At 37.4% G+C, this 19208-nt stretch overlaps 1 protein-coding gene across 4 annotated transcripts in view; it reads left to right on the top strand.

Moving 5' to 3' along the window:
- Positions 1 to 19208, top strand: part of CEP350 (centrosomal protein 350) — a 261140-nt gene that overhangs the window by 161350 nt on the left and 80582 nt on the right. For all 4 annotated transcript variants that reach the window (XM_037825243.1, XM_037825242.1, XM_037825245.1 and 1 more), the window contains 2 exons: positions 8 to 154; positions 3051 to 3208. In XM_037825243.1, the coding sequence (XP_037681171.1) occupies positions 8 to 154; positions 3051 to 3208 (305 nt within the window). The remainder of the gene's footprint in view (positions 1 to 7; positions 155 to 3050; positions 3209 to 19208) is intronic.

The raw sequence follows: 19208 nt of genomic DNA, 5'->3' as shown, positions 1-19208 counted from the left end.
ACCTTAGGCAGAAATTAAACGTCTACAAGAAGCCAATAAGGCAGCTCGGAAGGAAAGACAACTGATTCTTAAACAGCAGGAAGAGATAGAAAGGATCCGACAGAGTACCATAAAACTGCAGGAGAAGTTGAAGTCTGCAGGGGAGAATAAATTGGTAAATTACTTGAATGTATTATTAATTTGTTTTCTACCTCATGTTGCTTGCTAAATACAGAATCCAGCCTCATGTTCTAATATGAGGGATGTGTTCTTTCTAGCATTATGATACAATAATGAACTGGGATAAAGTTCTATGAATATGCCTTTATGTATAGTGAGAGTTTTTACCTTTTTTTCCCCATGGAATGTTCAAGTTTTCAAAGGGGCATGTGGTTCCTATATTAATGTTTTTCCCATTTATAAAGTAAAGTAGGACAGAGAGCCTTGCTTTTCATTATCCAAATAAACATGTTGCTTTTGTTTATCCAAATAAACATCCAAATATATTCCTTAGAATTAATGGGAGAGACTGTTTTTGCTCTTTATGTGATACTTCTTTCACTGTCCTATTTTAATATGATACAAGATTCAAAGGAAATATTCAAGCAAAACAAAATGTAGACCTATCTAAAACACTGTAAAACTAAGTATAGATTTGGAAAATCCAGACTGTATAGTAGTTTAATAAAATAAATCCCAAATAGTCTTTGCTTTGATTTTTTTAAATACCTCTTAAAGTTGTGAAACAATCTCATGCTTATAGAAAAATTTCAAACACAGTACAAAAAACTTTGTTGTCCTGAGTCATTTGAGAGTAAGTTGTTTACTTGATGCCCCATTAGCTCCTGCCCATACATAGTTACATTAGTATATATTACCTACAAGAAGAAAAATTTTTACCTAAACACTATACAACCATCATAATCAGGAAATTAACATTGATGCATTACTGCCATTCAATCCTCAGACCCCATTCAGTTTCACCAGTTGTCACAAAAGTGTTCTTTGTAGCAAAAGGTGAGTTCAGAATTATTTTGCATTTAATTTTTAAGCCTCTTTAGTCTCCTTCATTCTGAAAAGTTCCTCAGTCTTTCCTTGACTCTCATGACCCTGACATGCCAGTTATTTTGTAGAATATTCCTCAACATGGATTTGTCTGATGTTTTCTCATGATTAGATTCAGGTTGTTTATTCTTTTTTAGTATAACAGAAGTGATGCTATGTTGTCATTGCATTTGATCAGGTGGCATTTGATTTTTATTTTCCCATTGTTGATGATATTAACTTTGGTCTGTTGATTAAGGTGGGTATCTGCCAGACTTCACTGTAAAGTTACTCTCTTTCCTTTGGTAATTAATAAGTACTTTATATGGTGGCATTTTGAAACTATTGAAATATTCTGTTCGTTGTCAAACTTAAATTTATTATTTTATTTATATTTGTATGGGCTCACGATTCCTTTTTTACTCAGAGCTACAGTTTGTTACTATTACTATTTGTTTTCATGCTTGTCCCAAATGGGCAAATAGGAGCCCCTTCAAGGAGATTTCTGCATACTTTTGATGTGTTTCCATCAGTCTTTGAGCACTTCCGTGCTTTCTAGAACAAGATGTTTTAGGATCATCTTTTACTTTTCATGCCCCAGCCTTGGAATTAGCCATTTCCCCAAGGAATCTTGACTTTATTTTAGTGAGAAAAGTTATTTAGAAACGAAGATGTAGTGCTAGGCATGCTTATTGCTATTCAGATGTTGCTGCTCCTGAGCAACAAATCTACGGAATGTGTGTGTGTGTATGTGTGTAAAAATATACACACATTTTACATTTCTGTGTATTTATGTATCGAAAAACATGAGTTCATACTGATAATGCCAGTTCTAGACCAGCACCACAGAGATCATTCTAGTTTTCTCTCTTTTGGAGTTACCTTCTCTGACAGATACCTGGTTGACATTTTCCTTAATACAGTTAATGATTCGATCAATTCCCCCTGTGTACCAGTCTCCCATAATCACTGCCATCTTTTTCCTTATGCAAATGCCTTCCTCACCTTGCAGCAGGCCATCTCCAATGTAGATGCCCCCCTTAACCCACTTGGGCTTTGACTTCCTAAGTCCCTCACCCCTTCTTGATATTTCTCTTCACCCTCTTTGGACACTGACATTCCAGGCCAGGAAGTCGCCTGTGGGCATGCAATCCTGACTCTGTTTGCGCTTATGACTCCTCGCTATATTGAGCCATCCCCACAAAGGCATCCTCCTTGCCCCCACATTGGACCTGACTCCTCACACAGGTGTCCTCTTATTTTAGTTGCTCTCTTTATCCCACTCAGACTCTTGACAGCCCCACTCTGGACTCCCTTGTTTCCCTCCATACCTGCATGGACACCTACCTTGTTCTGCCCTACCTAATGACTTTAGGACTAAAGTATTCAGGAATGGGAAAAGATAGGAGAAGGGATATGCTTTGATTTTATTATCTACTAATTTAAAAGCTGTGACTGTCTCTACCCATATTCCTAAAAAGTTGTGAGAATAAATGGCTATATATGGAGAAAACTTACCAACCAATTAAAGTTTTATTCTTTGCTCATCATAAATAATAAATTGATTAAACCAATAGTTCCTAAGTTTTTTACATTATAAACTTTTTAATTTGTGAAAATATTGTTTTCCATAAGGAATAAAGAAAAAAATTCATTCTACAATATAACTGAAATAATTTTATGTGTTCCTTTCTCCTTTATGTCTCTATATATCTCAAATAGTTTTTAGTGTCTATAATTTTGTGTTCCGTTTGAGTGGTTCAGCTTTAAAAAACTAGAAAGGACATTTAGACACTGTATTAGTAGTAAGTGACAGAATAAGTGTATTTCTTAGACATGTTGTGTTTTTTTTTTAAATTATTACACTTTGTGGTATATTTTTTTGCCCTGTAGTTAATACTTTAATTTTAGCTATTATTACAGACATTATTTGGAGGATCAACATAATTTTGAATTAATAGTGTTGATCAGTTCAAGACTGTTAATTTCTAGTAGGATTGTAACTTTTTGCTCTTTTCTATTTGCAGGACTCTAATAATGATGTTGATACAAAGGAGAATAAGGCAGTGAGTCCTGGTCCGGTTGACTTGGAGACTCGCAGTCCTTCTCCAATTTCAATCTCCAGCAGTGAAACAAGCAGCATTATGCAGAAACTCAAGAAAATGAGAAGCCGCATGGATGAAAAGTAATTCATTTTTATAAATGTCTTCTATTTAGTTACATTGAAAATAGTAGCAATAAATAATTTTTCATGTTTCATTAGGTTAAATTGATATGGCATAATTTCTTGTGGATTCAGTCACATTTTAGCAGAATTATTGTCTCAACCTAAAAGTTGATTACTTTAGATCTTCTTTATAAAACAGTTTTTCTCATTTTAATACACACTTACAAGGAAACAAAATAGTTTCGCACATGTACCCATCCATGACAGTGTTTTCTATATTCTTTATTAAAAGTAATGATTGTGAAAGTTGCACTTTCTCTGAAATTTGAGGATTTGCCTACTGACTTTGGGGAATAACTAATGGTATATTCCGAGATCTCATTCTGTGTCTCTCTGGCTTATTCAAACAGAAGGATGAAATTTTAACCTGGTGAGTAGATACGAGTTGCTCATTTGAAACCAGAAGGGCTGAAATTCTTTTGGGATTGGATGATTTGGCAGTCTTTCAATTTTACCCTGAAATCAGTTATACTACCATATATATATATATTTTTTAAAGACTCTTTTAAAGAAAACTACTCCTGTTTAGATGTAGTTCAGTTATATGTCAGCTTCAACCATACAAAATGACATTTATGTGAGAGTTTACTGTTGGGTGTACATTTAATTAAATACAGTTGTAAATTAGCTGCTTGTGTATCTGTCCTTAACTCTGTAATTTCTACCATTATATCCAGCTTTGTTGAAACCCATTGAATATAGAAAAGAGGTCCATTTACAAAGTTTTGTTGACTGCAATTTTAAGTTGACTGTTTGAACTTCAGATTGCACTTTGACATTGTACTACACTTCACCAAATTTAATGCTCTGTATTAATAATGTGACAGCAACCTATGACTTAGTTTCTGAATGGTCAAGTAGTTGTAAATCAATTCTTTTATCCTGAGAGCAATGTTTTACATTGTCATTTCATTGCTAGAAAGCCATCTCATAACACAAAAATACCTAAATTGATTAGTAAAATAAATTCTTAAAAATAAATACAAATTTTTAAAAGAAAAAATGTTAGTGGGCTAAACCAAATAATGCTATGTAAATATTTCTTTTGAATGATTTGCATGGGATAAACTAAAGCTTCTTCAAGTAGGATTTTATTAAAGTTTAGACAAAAAATGCTGTCTTCTTTTCCTGATTAAATTTTTCCAGTATCCAGCATAGGTATGCTGTGTTGCTCCAGGGATCGTTCAATTCAAAAATAGAATGATCTGTCTTATAAATTTTCATCACTGATTTGACATTTATAATCTGCCTCCAAATATCTTTGAATGGTAAATATTGGGGGAAAGACACCTTCAAAGGTGATTTCTTCGTTGACCCCTAACCTTTTATTTCAGTAAGCTCTTCATTGCCAAGCTCTATGAATAATATTCTAATGATTTAACCACATCTGTACAAGAAACTAGTCTATCTGTGAGGTCAGTCAATTTCTGTGGTGCTTATTTCTGCTTTAAAAATCCTGACAAATTCAGGGTTAGATTTACTGACTTTGTTCCAAGTTTTTAAATTATTTTCAAAGTATCCAAAATAATAAACTGTCAGATTTTTTTCATTATTGCTCTATCTTCCCTTGTCAGCTACTACTGTAAACCTTTGAGAAGTTTGTTGAAGAGAATAGGCCTTGTAGCATTCAGTGACTTCTTGATTTGTTGTTTGAAGCAATACATTTTTGTTTGTTGTAGGGATGAGGGGTGGGCCGTAGTGGCAAAGAAACTAAGTTTAATATTCAGATAATGATGCAAAATTTAAGGGTGAACTGGAGTCGTTTTCAAAATTTACAATGCTTTAAAAAGGAAGATTATTGTTAGTGTAACATTTTTTTGACCTCCATGATAAAGTAATGTGAAAACTAATCTTTGAATACTGCTTAGATCTCCAAAGCTATAGAATTAGTTCTCAGTAAAAGCTGTTGGAGTGTCAACTCAATAAACAAAGAGTGGGTTAATTTCATAGTCATTTCCTGCAGTAAATACGTAGTAACAGAGTCTTTTGAGCCTCTGCTGCTTTGTAACTAAACGTTAATTTGTTCTGTAGCTTTCAGGAGATTCCTATTTTATTGATATAAAACACCTGTTAAAGATTTGTTATCCTTCTCAAGTAACTTTTTTGGGAAAGTTGAGTTTAGTTAAATTTTGGAGAAAATTCTTCATTGCTTATTTTTAATCCTCTGAAATCTAGTTTTATGACAGATATCATAAAGTAATCAAACCATTCTTAGCTACAGTGAAAGATTTCCTTTAATGTTTCACTGAGACAACAATGCCTTTGTTAAAATTTGCATTTCTAATTTATGACTTTTTTTACCTGTTTATTGAGTTGATATTTTAGAAATGATTTCCATTTCTTAATATAGTGAAAGGCAAAAGCTTTCAAAATGTGAAAGAAATTATTTAAAAAGAAAACATGGTTGCAAAATACATGCAGTAGGGACTTCCTGGAAAATGGAAGAATAGGGAAGGAGCTGCAGAACCTGCCCCTCTCACAAAAGCAGCAAGTAGACAGGCAAAAGCTATCTGAATGAACTGTTTTGGAGATCTGGAGACCAGGGGAGTTCTGTATAACATCCAGGGAAGTACAGGATGAAGAAACTGAGAAACTATGTCTCCTCCAGGGAAGCAGCAGTGGGCAGTTTGATCTTTGCCAGGGGGTGCTGCTGCAGACTGGGACAGCCATGGGAGTCCTCTGCCCCAAGTAGAGGGGGACACAGCCCCATACTGAGTCAGATATTATCTGGGGAATTTAGAATGTGAGATTCCAATGTTCCAGCCCATCCCCATCAGGTGCCACGAGGCGCCATTTTTTTGACCACATCAGAGGCGGAACTGGCAAGAGTCTACCTTTGTAGGGCTGAGGGACTAGGCTGCCAAAGAGTGCCGTCTGCTGGCAGGCCAGAAAGTGAAGCCTGGTGATGTGGAAGGAAAAAGTAAGCTTTTTGGAGTCTTTCCTGACCCACTCCCAGGGCCCTTTGGATCTGGTTTGCGCCTCCTGCACAGGTCCCTGGCTCTGTTTTGGCTGGGAAATACTGATGAAACAACTGTCAGGGAAGAGCCTTAACAAAAACCAATCAACAGCAAAATCCTAGACAAGAGAGAAACCGAACTTCAGAATAAATTCATCAAGATAATCAGATTCCCAGATATCAGGAAAAAATCACAAGCCATACTAAGACTCAGGAAGATATAGTGCAGTCAAAGGAACAAATTAAAAAGTTGGAGGAGATACAGAATTTGGGACAACTAATCAAAGATGTTCAAACCATCTCCTAAATGAATTCAAGGAAATGGTTAAACAGATAAAGGGTATTAAGAAGACACTGGGTGAGCATAAAGAAGAATTTGAAAGCATACAAAGAAAAACAGCTTGTATCTTATGGGAATGAAAGACACAGTAGATGAAATTAAAAATATACCAGAGGAATACAACAGCAGATTTGAAGAAACAGAAGAAAGAATCAGCAAGCTAGAAGACAGAGCATCTGAATTTAAACAGACAAAAGAACAGAAAATAGAAAATAACAGAAAAATTTGAACAGGGTCTCAAAGAATTGATTGACAACATGAAGTGCACAAACATACGTATCATGGGCGTCCCAGAAGAAGAGAAGGGGAAAGGGGCAGCGAGAATTTTTGAGGGAATAATAACTGACAATTTCCCAACTCATAAAAGGCGTACATATGCATATCTAAGAAGTGCAACATACTCCAACAAGAATAAATCCAAATAGACCATCTCCACAACTTATACTAATCCGTCTGTCAGATGCCAAAGATAAAGAGAGAATCCTGAAAGCAGCAGGAGAAAAGTGATTCACCACAAACAAGGGAAGCCAAATAAAATTAAGTGCATATTTCTCATTAGAAACCATGGAGGCAAGAAAGACAATGGTATGACATATTTAAGGTACTGATTCAGAAAAATTGCCAGCCAACAATTCTTTATCCAGCAAAGATGTCCTTCAAAAATGGAGAGTCTAAAATATTCACAGATAAACGAAAACTGTGAGAGAGTTTGTTAATGAGAGATTTGCCCTACAATAAATACTAAAGGGAAGGTCTGCAGGCTGAAAAGAAAAGACGGGAGAGAAAGACTTGGAGGAGAGTGTAGAAATGAAGATTATCAGTAAGGGTAACAAAAAAGATAAAAAAGAGAGAAAAAATAAGATATGACAAATAAAAGCCAAAGGATGTAATGCTTGAAGAAATTACTGCCTCTACAGTAATAACACTGAATGTTAATGGATTAAATTCCCCAATCAGAAGACACAGATTGGCAGAATGCATTTTTAAAAAAATGATGCATGATTGTACAGTTTACAAGAGACTCATCTTAGACCCAAAGATACAAATAGGTTGAAAGTGAAAGGCTGGAAAAAGATGTTCCACACAAGCAGTAACTAAAAGTCAGGGTAGCTATACTAATATCAGAAAAAATAGACTTTTAATGCAAAAAATGTTACAAGAGACAAAGAAGGACATTATATATTAATGAAAGAGTCAATTCACCAAGAAGAAATAACAATCATAAATATCTATGCACTTAACCAGGTTGCCCCAAGGTACGTGAGGCAAGCACTAGCAAAACTGAAGAGAGTAATAGATATCTCTATGATAATAGTGGGAGACTTCAACACACCACTCTCATCAATAGATAGAACATGTAAACAGAGGATTGATAAGGAGAGATACTAAATAATATGATAAATGAACTAAACCTAACACATATATATAGAACGTTGCACCCCCAAACAGAAGTATATACATTGTTCTCAAGTGCTCTTGGATCATTCTCCAGGGTGGACCAAATGTTGGGGCACAAAATAGGTTTTAATAAATTTAAAAAGACTGAAATTATACAAAGCATTTTCTCTGATCAGAATGGAAAGAAGGAAATCAATAACAGCCAGAGAACTAGAAAATTCACAAATATATGGAGGTTAAACAATGCTCATAAACAATAAATGAGTCAAAGAAGAAACTGCAAGAAAAATCAGTACATGTCTTGAGATGAATGAAAGCAAGAATACAACATATAAAAACTTACGAGATGCAGCAAAGGCAGTCCTGAAGGGCAAATTTATAGCCCTAAGTGGAAGAAGGGCTAAAATCAAAGACCTAAAATCAGACACCTAACTGAACACCTGGAGGAACTAGAGAAAAAAAAAAAAACAGCAAAATAACCCCAAAGCAAGCAGAAAGAAAGAAATAACAAAGATTAGAGCAGAAATAAATGAAATTCAGAACAAAAACTGCAAAAGTTGGTTCTTTGAGAAGATCAATAAAGTTGTCAAATCCTTAGCTAGACTGACAAAGACAAAAAGAGAGAAGATGCAAATAAAATCAGAAATGAGTAGGGGGGCATTACTACTGGCACCACAGAAATAAAAAGGTTCATAAAAGGATAGTATGAACAACTGTAGACCAACAAATTAGACAACTTAAATGAAATGGGCAAATTCCTAGAAACACATGAACAACCTATATTGACTCTACAAGAAATAGAAGACCTCAAGAAACCAATTACAAGTGAAGTGATTGAGTGTTTCAATTTGCTAAAGCTGCTGGAATGCAGTATACCAGAAATGGGTTGGCTTTTTCAATGGGAATTTATTAGGTTACAAATTTACAGTACTAAGGCCATGAAAATGTCCCAATTAAGGCATCAAGAGGAAGATACCTTCTGTGAGGAAAGGCTGCTGGCATCCGAAGATCCTCTGTCACATGGGAAGGCACATGGTGACGTCTGTTGGTCCTTCTTTCCTGGGTCCTGGTTTCAAAATGGCTGTCTCAAAATGTCTCTGTGCGTTTTTCTCTCAGCATCCCTGAGGTCTCTGAGTTTCTTTTGCCTTTTCTCCTCTCATAGAGGACTCAGCAAGGGATTAAGATCCACCTTGAATGGGCAGGGTCACATCTCCATGGAAACAGCCTAGTCAGAAGGTCCCACCCAACAACAGATCTGTCCCCACAGGGATGGATTAAGAGAACATGCCTTTCTGGGGTGCGTAACAGATGCAAACCAGCACAATCAGTCATCAGAAACCTCCCAAAAAAGAAAAGCCCAAGACTAAATGGCTTCATGGATGAGTTCTACCAGTCACTCCAAGAAGAATAAATACCGTTTCTGCTCAAACTCTTAGAAAAAAATTGAAGAGAAGGAAACACTATCTAACTCATTATATGAAGCCACTAGCACCCTAATACCAAAGCCAGAAAAAGATACTGCAAGAAAAGAACAATCTCTCTAAATGAATAAAGATGCAAAAATCCCTAACAAAATACTTGCTGATTGAATCCAACAACACGTTAAAAGAGTTATGCACCATGATCAAGTGGGTTTTATTCCAGGTATGCAAGGGTAGTTCAACACAAGAAAATTGAGTAATGTAATACACCACATTAAGAAATCAGAAGGGCCTCTCACCTTTGCAAGAGGGCGTACATGTTCCTCTCACATGCGTACCTAATAAATTTTCTGCCTGCTTACTCGATGCTGTGCTAATTCTTTCTTGTGGCATGGCCAAGAACCCGGAAGCCAAAATCTGGCAACATATTTTGGCGACCCAGCCCAGAGACACTTTTCTCCAACCGTCTGGACTGGTAAGTAATGGCTATCGACCAGGAGGCTTGACTGCGTAGTTTCACTTTTTCTTCTCACTTGGCTCATTGTTATCCTCTCTATGTCCTCATGCAACTCTGTGTCTCTAGGAATCTAGGGGCTCTGATTCAGCTCCCCCAGGACATAAACTCAGTTCACCCTGAGCCTCTGGCTTCCTCCTTGGAGGTGGCAGGAGCCTGTTTCCATGCCCTGTTTATCCAAGGAGACTCAGGGCAGTGGGTGATACCACCCTTTGGAACCTGACTGGGGGCTTCTCCGTGTGTTGAGCAGAAGTCCATTGGGAGACAAATCAAGTCCCCCTGTTTATCTCTCTCTCTCTCTCTCTCTCTCTCTCTCTCTCTCTCTCTCTCTCTCTCTTCTCCCCCACCCCCCAGCTCTCCAAGACTTCCCTCTCTTTTTCTCACCTCTGAGGACCCATACCCATCCTCTTGGATCTGTTCTTCTTTTCACCTCTTCCACGGAGGTCCTCTCCCCTGCCTCCATGATAATCTCCCTCTTTCTCCTCTGTCTTTCAGTGCCTTCTGAGACATTCCATCTTTTGTAACACAGGATTCAAGGCTAAAGGCTTTTGTACCAAACAAAGTGTTCTCTTTAACCTTCCAGGGAGTCACCCAATTTAACCTTCTTGGGAGTCCCAAGTCATGGGAATTGGGTACTTTCCAATTGTAGCGTCTCCCCTCTAGGCCTTGATCGTTTAGTCTCTGTTGAGACCCATTGCGGCTGAATATAAAGCTCCCTTCTTCTAGACCATACTCACTTTTTAGCCCTCAGGTAACAGGAAACTTACAGGACAGAGGTATTCCTGGGAGCGTTGTCCTAAACTTCTCTCAGGTGGGGCAAGTGCCCCCACCTTGGGAGCATAGATTTAGACATCTCCTGCAGAGGAATGTCCCGGAGACTCCTGGCAACTGGCCCCCCATGTTCCCAAGACATTGGGCGGATGGAGAGGAAGGACTCAAGAGCATTGCCCTGGAATTCTTCCAGGCAAGGCCTGGGAAACCCCCAGAAGCGTAGATCCAGACATCGCTCAGGAAAGATGTCCCGGGGATGCCCGGTGACTGTACTCCCCATGTTCCCAAGTGATTGGGCCTGCAGAGAGGGAAACGCCCAGCTCTGATGCATGTTGGGACACCACATGGTCATTTTCCAAAGAAAATGAGATATGCCAATAGTCTATAAGCTAAAAGATAGGAAAGTATAGCCTTCCAGTGGGACTCTAAATTACAATACCATCCTCCAATCTGCAAAAGACAAGGAAAGTAGTAAAAAATTCCATATGCCCAGATGCTTACAGCTCTCTATAAAGACAAGGATCTGAGAGGGACTTGTCACTTGTGTTATGGCCATGTTTCAGTTTCCATTAGAGAAAAAATCTTGATGATCCCATTTGCTAAAAGGCATAAGAAAATGTGCCACCAAGCCAGTTAATTCTAATAAGCTAAGGAAGATCACTCAGGAGAATGAGGAAAACCAGCTCTGTTCCAGGCGAGGCTAATGGAGGCCCTAAAAAATATACCCATATCAGACTGTACTCCCAGGAAGGTCAGATTTTGCTGGGCACCCATTTCACCGGCCAATCTGCCCCTGACATTTGGAGAAAGCTGCAAAAGCTCTCAACTCTCAGTAATAACCTATTAGAAACTGTCTTTTATATCTCTAACAATTGGGTCAAGGCCAAGGAGGAGAAGGCAATGAGTGGTAAGTTAAAGACCAGGGAACAGGCTCAGTTTATTGCAGTCGCTGTTAAAGGCACCCTGCCCTTGAGGTCACCCAAATCATGACTCCAAGCCTCAAGAGCCTCGGTCGCTTCAACAGTAAATCAGAGGGTCACTGGCAGAGAGAGCGCCAGAAACCCCAAGACAGCTCTCAGCCTCAGAACCCACCAGGGCCTTGCCTCAAGTGCCACCAACATGGGCATTGGGCCAAGGACTGCATTTTTTGTAGACAACATGCTCCTTTATTTAGAAAGTCCAAAAAAAATCTATGACAAAACTTCTAGAGCTACTAAATGAGTTCAGCTCAGCAAAGTGGCAGGTACGCGATTAATATGCAGTAATCAGTAGTATTTCTATACACTAGTAGTGAGCAACCTGAGGAGGAAATCAAGAAAAAAATTCCATTTACAATAGCAACTAAAAGAATCAAATATCTAGGAATGAACTTAACCAAGGAAGTAAAGGACTTACATTCAGAAAATTACAAAGCATTGCTTAAAGAAATCAAAGAAGATAAATAAGTGGGAGAACATTCTGTTTTCATAGATTGAAAGGCTGTATGTCATTAAGATGTCAATTCTACCCAAATTGATCTACAGAATCAATGCAGTATCTATCAAAATTCCAACAGCCTACTTTGCAGAAATGGAAAAGCCAATTGTCAAATTTATTTGGAAAGGTAAGGGGCCTTGAATAGCCAAAATCATTTTGAAAAAGAAGGATGAAGTTGGAGAACACACACTTTCTGACTTTAAAGCGTATTACAAAGCTACAGTAGCCAAAACAGCATTGTTCTGGCATAAAGATAGACATTGATCAATGGAAACAAATTTGAGAGGTCAGAAACAGACCTCTCAGACCTATGATTAATTGATTTTTTAAAAGGCTCTCAAGTCTGCTCAACTGGGACAGAACAGTCTTTTCAATAAATGGTGCTGGAAGAACTGCATATCCATATCCAAAAGAATGAAAGAAGACCCCTAACTTACACCCTATACAAAAATTAACTCAAATTGGACCAAAAACCTAAATATAAGAGCTAAGACCATAAAACTCCTAGTGGAAAATATTGGGAAGCATTTTCAACCTCTAGTGGTAGGCAGTGGTTTCTTAGACCTCATACCCAAACTACAAGCAAGAAATTGAAAATAGATAAATGGGACTTACCCAAAATTGAATACATTTGTGCTTCAAAGGACTTTGTCAAAAAGGTAAAAAGGAGCCTACTCAGTGGGAAAAAATATTTGAAATCTACATATCTGATAAGGGCTTAATATCCAGAATTAAAGAAATTCTACAACTCAACAATAAAAAGACAAACAACCCAGTTAAACAATGGACAAAAGACATGAGTATACATTTTTCCCAGAGGAAATACAGATAACTAAAAAGCACATGAAAAGATGTTCAGCTTCACTAGTTATTAGGGAAATGCAAATCAAAACCACATTGAGTTATCATCTTGCATCCACTAGAATGGCCATAAACAACCGGAAAACTGCAAGTGTTGGAGATGTTATGGGGATATAGGAACACTTATTCACTGTTGGTGGGAATGTAGAATGGTACAGCCACTTTGGAAGGCAGTTTGGTGGTTCCTCAGGAAGCTAAATATGGAACTGCCATATAATTCAGCAATCCCACTACTGGGTATATACTCGCAAGAACTGAAAACAGGCACATGAACAGACATTTTCACACAGATTTTCATAGCAGCATTACTCACAGTTGCCGAAAGATGGAAGCAAACCAAGTGTCCGTCAACCCATGAATGGATAAACAAAATGTGGTATATACATACCATGGAATATTATGCAGCTGTAAGAAGGAATGAAGTCCTGATGAATGCAATAACGTGGATGAACCTTGAGAACATTACATTGCATGAGATAAGTCAGACACAGAAGGACAAATATGGTGTGATCTCACTAATATGAACTAAATATAATGAGCAAATTCATGGAGTTAATATCTAGAATATAGATTGCCAGAAGGTGGAATGATGAAAGAGACTGGAGATCTGTTGCTTAATTTATGCAGAACTTTTAAATAAGGGCAATTGTTACTGTTTGGAAATAGATAGTGGTGGCGATAGCACATTATTGTCTGTATAAATATAACAGTGCTGAATCATGCATGCTATAGTGGTTGAAAGAGGAAGTTTAGGGTCATGTATATCACTAGAAGGAAAGCTAGAGAATGAAACAAGGGACTGTATAATATAGTGAACCCTCTTGTGGTTGATGAAAGTAGTTAATAGTACAAATACAAGAATGTTCTTCCATGAATTAGAACAAATGTATGTCACAACTGCAAGATGTTGGTAGTAGGGTGGCATATAGGAAAAAGTATACCTAATGCAAACTATAGACTATAGTTCTTCCATCATTTGTAACAAAGGTACCACACCGAAGCTAAGTGTCATTAATAGGGGGTATTAGGGGCATGGGGTTTTTCTTTTCGGAGGTATGAAAATATTCTGAAATTTGTCCCAATATATGCACAGCTCTGTGATTATACTGAGAGCCATTGATTGTACACTTTGGATAGACTGTATGGTATGTGATTAAAACTGTTTTTTTTTTTTAAAGTACAGTTACAAAAAACTACTGTCATTAATTGTAACAAGTGTCTTACCCCTGATGCAAGGTGTTGGTGTTGGGATAGTATATTTTATGCAAGATTTTTCCGTAAACCCACAACCTCTCTAATAAAAAAAATTAAATAAAAATAATGCATGCAGTAGTTATAATCCATAGACTGACAAGCCCTCAGTCCTTTTGGTTGATTGGTAAATGAAATTTGAGTTTTGTTCATTACTCTGAGGGACTTTATTTACAATGTAAGTGGGTTGCTATAATTGTGAAACAGATATTCATGAAAAATACACCAGGCAATCCACTTTTCCTATTATTTTGCCAGTTTCCTTTCAAGGAAATTCTTTACCTAGCAAATGAAACATGAAGAGAATGGTGTTCTCTTAATCTTAAATGTTGCATTACTCAAAATTAAGAGAATGCATTTTTTTCTTTCATTTTGAATAGGAGCTTCTTTTCTTCTGTGTTATTAATTATGCATTTATTCCCTCAGGAATTATTTACTGAGAATTGTGTAAATGTGCTAGGTTCGTAGGAATATCGACATGAATAATACATAAACCCTGGCCTCATCTTTTAGTTTATGAGGGAAAAGGAACAAGTGGCAGGCAGCTTTCTCTAGAGATTGTGTGTGTGTGTGTGTGTGTGTTACTAAGGAAGTTGAGGAGAGAAAAAGAAATTTTTTACTGGCAGAGGTATATCAAGGATATTTTCATGGATGAGTGTTCAGATTCAAATATAATTTTGAATTAAGAAGCAAAAAAATTATTTTGAGTTGGTCATTGCAGACTTAAGTATTATGGAAAAATGAAGCCTATGGTGAACCTGGTAAAAGTTTTCGGGTTCTTTCTTTCAGGCTATCACCTGAAAAAATTCATTTCTCACTTTTCGGTGAAACTATTGCTTAGAAACTATTTAAAAAGCAGAGTCAATATATTTGGTTTTAAGTTATCAAAAAGTCAAATATTTTATGATATAGCTCTGTCAAAAAATATTTATGATATTGTCTGATCAGTACTGAATTTTTCACCATTAAGCTGCCAGGTTTAAAAGATTAAGGACTTAATACAAAGGCTTTTGATGTCTATTAAAGAAGGCATCTTACTTAGAATTATTTTAAATAACTTATTAAATATTATTGCCTTAAATTAGAAATAATAATTTTCATAGAGAAAGTTCTAGACTAGTGTAGTACTGAATAAATCCTGGCAGCCTGATACTGTGTTTTAATTTTCTGCACTTCCTAGTTCAGGAATAATGACCTATCCTATATTAATTTGTTTAGTAAGTATATGCAAATTATTAGACAAATTTAAATAATAGAAAAGGTTTTGCTGAAGGGAAAAAATACTAAACTACTTTTCTTTTAAGTCAGTACTATCCATTTTTTCATTTACCTCTTTGAATATCATTAAAGATACTTAAAAACTTGAAAGATTTAATCCATTTTAAAATTTGAAGCACTGTTCTATTTTTATTTATAACTATATAGAATTAAAGAATTACAGATCCAGAAGGAATTAAAAAATGATTTAAGGGGTTATATTTTAGCTTGTTTTAATATATCTTTCAGAATCAAAGGGTTTTAGAGCTGGAAGTTTCATTTTAAACTTAAATTATATAATATTTCTCTTTCACCTAATAGCATGGTTTTATAGTCTGCCGAAAACACAGTCCACAATTACATTAGCCCAGTGGAAAAAATAGGTTCTGATTTATGTCAAATATCTAGCAATGGGATCTAAGATGGTGGAAAAGAGAGGAGTGGAAGCTAAGTAGTCCCCTTGGAACAACTGAAAAAAAACCAGAAACAACTAGTAAATAAGCCGGAATAACTGCGGGGAGACAAACGTGACCATCCACTCATCATACACCAACCTGAATTGGGAGGAATGCCCAAGATTACAGCATAAAATCTGTAAGTAAAAACTGTGGATCCGGAACTCCAGAAGATGGCAGTTAGGAGACACAGGGCAAAAAAACACCTCCATGAAAAATACTAGATAAAAACCAGAAAGTCACCCAGAACACCAGTTTCAGCAATGCACCAGCTGGGCAAGGTCCCCTAATCCACAGGGACCGTGCACTTGGTGAAACCGGGAGTCTGCATTTTGAAACAAGTGAGTAAGCACTGTGGTGTGGGGAAACCATGGGTTGGCATTTGGAGACGGACTAGTTTTTTTTAAAAAAACCCAAAAGCAGCTGCGGAAATGGCAGTGAGAACCACACAGGGAAGCGCGGCAGGAATGGCGTCTCCACTACCTGTGAGTACGCCTCAGTATCTAGCATGGATGATAGCCTTTAGTGCACCCGCTGCTAATTGTCTTGGAGTGAGGCAGGCAGAGGTTAGCCAAAAGGGGAAGAAAACCATGTCCCTTGCAGCCATCTTCCCGGCAGGCAGGGAATGCTCCTTCTGGGCACTAGTGCCACAGCCCAGAGCTGCTCCAAAAAGTCCCAGGGCTACGGGAAGTGTTTCCAGCATCACACACATATGCCACAGTATCGGGCATGGACAGTAGCCTTTCACACACTTGCAGCTAATTGTCCCAGAGCTAGGAAGGCGGAGCGGTGCAAAAGGAAATTAACACGCCCCATTCAGCCATCCTTTCAGCAGGCTGGGAACACCCCTACATGGCCCTGCGGCCCAAAACTTCCCTTGAGGGATGGCGTGCACTTGTGACATAGCACAACCTTCCCTCAGCAGAGGCCCTGGAAGGGCACGGCTTGGAAGAGCGACCCACTCGGAAATCCCCAGGGACCATATGCCAATACCAAGGACTTGTGGGTCAGCAGCAGAGACAATCTGTGGCGAGACCGAACTGAAGGTTTATCTCTTGAAACAGCCTTAAATCTCCAGGAATACCTGGGTGGTTTGATTGTTAAAGTCGCCCTCAGTACCTAACCACTCAGACACATGCCCCACATTCAGGGCGGACAGCACCAATTACACATGCAAAACTGGTGCACTAGTTGGACCCCACAAGAATCAGACCCCCACACACCACAAAGACAGAGTTGGGAAGAACTGACTTGAGGGGAATAGGTGGCACGCAGACACCACCTGCTGACTAGTTAGAGAAAGTGTACACCACCAAGCTGTAGATCTGACAAATTAGAGAGAAGTATTTGAATTAGCATACGTATTCTGAAAGAACCCTGTCAACTTAAGCACATGCCAAGAGGCCAAAAACAACAGAAAATTTTAAAGCATATGAAAAAAACAGATGATATGGGTAACCCAAACCCAAACACCCAAATCAAAAGATCAGAGGAGACAGTACTTGGAACAATTAATCAAAGAACTAAAGACAGACAACGAGGGCATGGCACAGGATATAAAGGACATGAAGAAGAGCATGGCACAAGATATAAAAGACATAAAGAAGACCCTAGAAGAGCATTAAGAAGAAATTGCAAGAGTAAATTAAAAAAATAGAAGATCTTATGGAAATTAAAGAAACTGTAGGCCAAATTAAAAAGACTCTGGATACTATAATACAAGATTAGAGGAAGTTGGACAACGACTCAGCCTCCTCGAGGACCGCAGAACAGGAAATGAAAGAACAAAAGAAAGAATGGGGAAAAAATCAGAAAAATCAAAATGGATCTCAGGGATATGATAGATAAAATAAAACATCCAAATATAAGACTAATTGGTGTCCCAGAAGGAGAAGAGAAGGGTAAAGGTCTAGAAAGAGTATTCAAAGAAATTGTTGGGGAAAACTTCCCAAACCTTCTACACAATATAAATACACAAAGCATAAATGCCCAGCAAACTCCAAATAGAATAAATCCAGATAAACCCACTCCAAGACATATTCTGATCAGACTGTCAAATACTGAAGAGAAGGAGCAAGTTCTGAAAGCAGCAAGAGAAAAGCAGTTCACCACATACAAAGGAAACAACATAAGACTAAGTAGTGACTACTCAGTGGCCACCATGGAGGCGAGAAGGCAGTGGCATGACATATTCAAAATTCTGAGAGAGAAGAATTTCCAACCAAGAATATCCAGCAAAACTCTCCTTCAAATTTGAGGGAGAGCTTAAATTTTTCACAGACAAACAAATGCTGAGAGATTTTGCTAATAAAAGACCTGCCCTACTTCAGATACTAAAGGGAGCCCTACTGACAGAGAAACAAAGAAAGGAGAGAGAGATGGAGAAGGGTTCTGTAATCTTAGCTGAAGATGCATTTTTTAAGCCATATAGTGACCACTGAATATAAGTTTGGCTTTATTGTCATCATAGTCATCATAAGACACAACCCTATATTAAATTATTTTTAATTCCGTGTTGCAGAGAGGAATAAACAGACATTGCAGAATGGTGACATTATGAAGGAGAAAACATACTTGGTATCACATCCTATTCCATGCTACCATTTCTTTCACTCTCTTTCAAATGGATAACTCAGTTTTATGGTATGGCATTCTTTCTGAAACACTAGAAATCAGATGATGAAGGTAGTTGCCTCACTTTTCTGACTTGGTGATTGTAAATGTGGTCATCTCACTTAACTTGTAAGATGACTTTTAGTTTCCTAATTGATAAAACAGGAATTAGACTAAGAATAATTAAAAGCTATTAAATTTAAGTCTGAAAATACAGACTTCTTTTGAAAATCCAAAGGAATACCCTTATACTTTTTGAGACCATTGAAAAATGTGTATGCTCGATTACGTTTTATTGGTTGTTGTAGATTAGATGCCATTGTCTGGAGATAGGTATGAGATACATAGAGCAATGGCATATAGGGAGCAGTGTTGGTGAAAATGTCTATTTATATCTGAAGAGACATCTGTTATTGTAGTCACTGAACCACTAAATTTAAGTGGCAGTTATTACCTTCTATTTCATACACTGAAACAAAAGAATATTAATTTTGGACCCAAGATTTGCTATTTATTGCATAGTTAATGGAAAATACTGAACCATTTTAGCTTCTGAGGGTTTGGCAAAAAAAGAAAAAGTCTGTTTACTCTCTGATCCCTAAGGTTGTATAGTTTGCGGTGAGAATTCCTATAAATAAAACAAAA

The sequence above is a fragment of the Choloepus didactylus genome, chromosome 2 (genome assembly GCF_015220235.1).
Source record: "Choloepus didactylus isolate mChoDid1 chromosome 2, mChoDid1.pri, whole genome shotgun sequence".
In the NCBI taxonomy this organism is placed as follows: domain Eukaryota; kingdom Metazoa; phylum Chordata; class Mammalia; order Pilosa; family Megalonychidae; genus Choloepus; species Choloepus didactylus.
The sequence above is the reverse complement of the archived record's forward strand: the minus strand, read 5'-3'. Positions and strand labels throughout refer to the sequence as shown.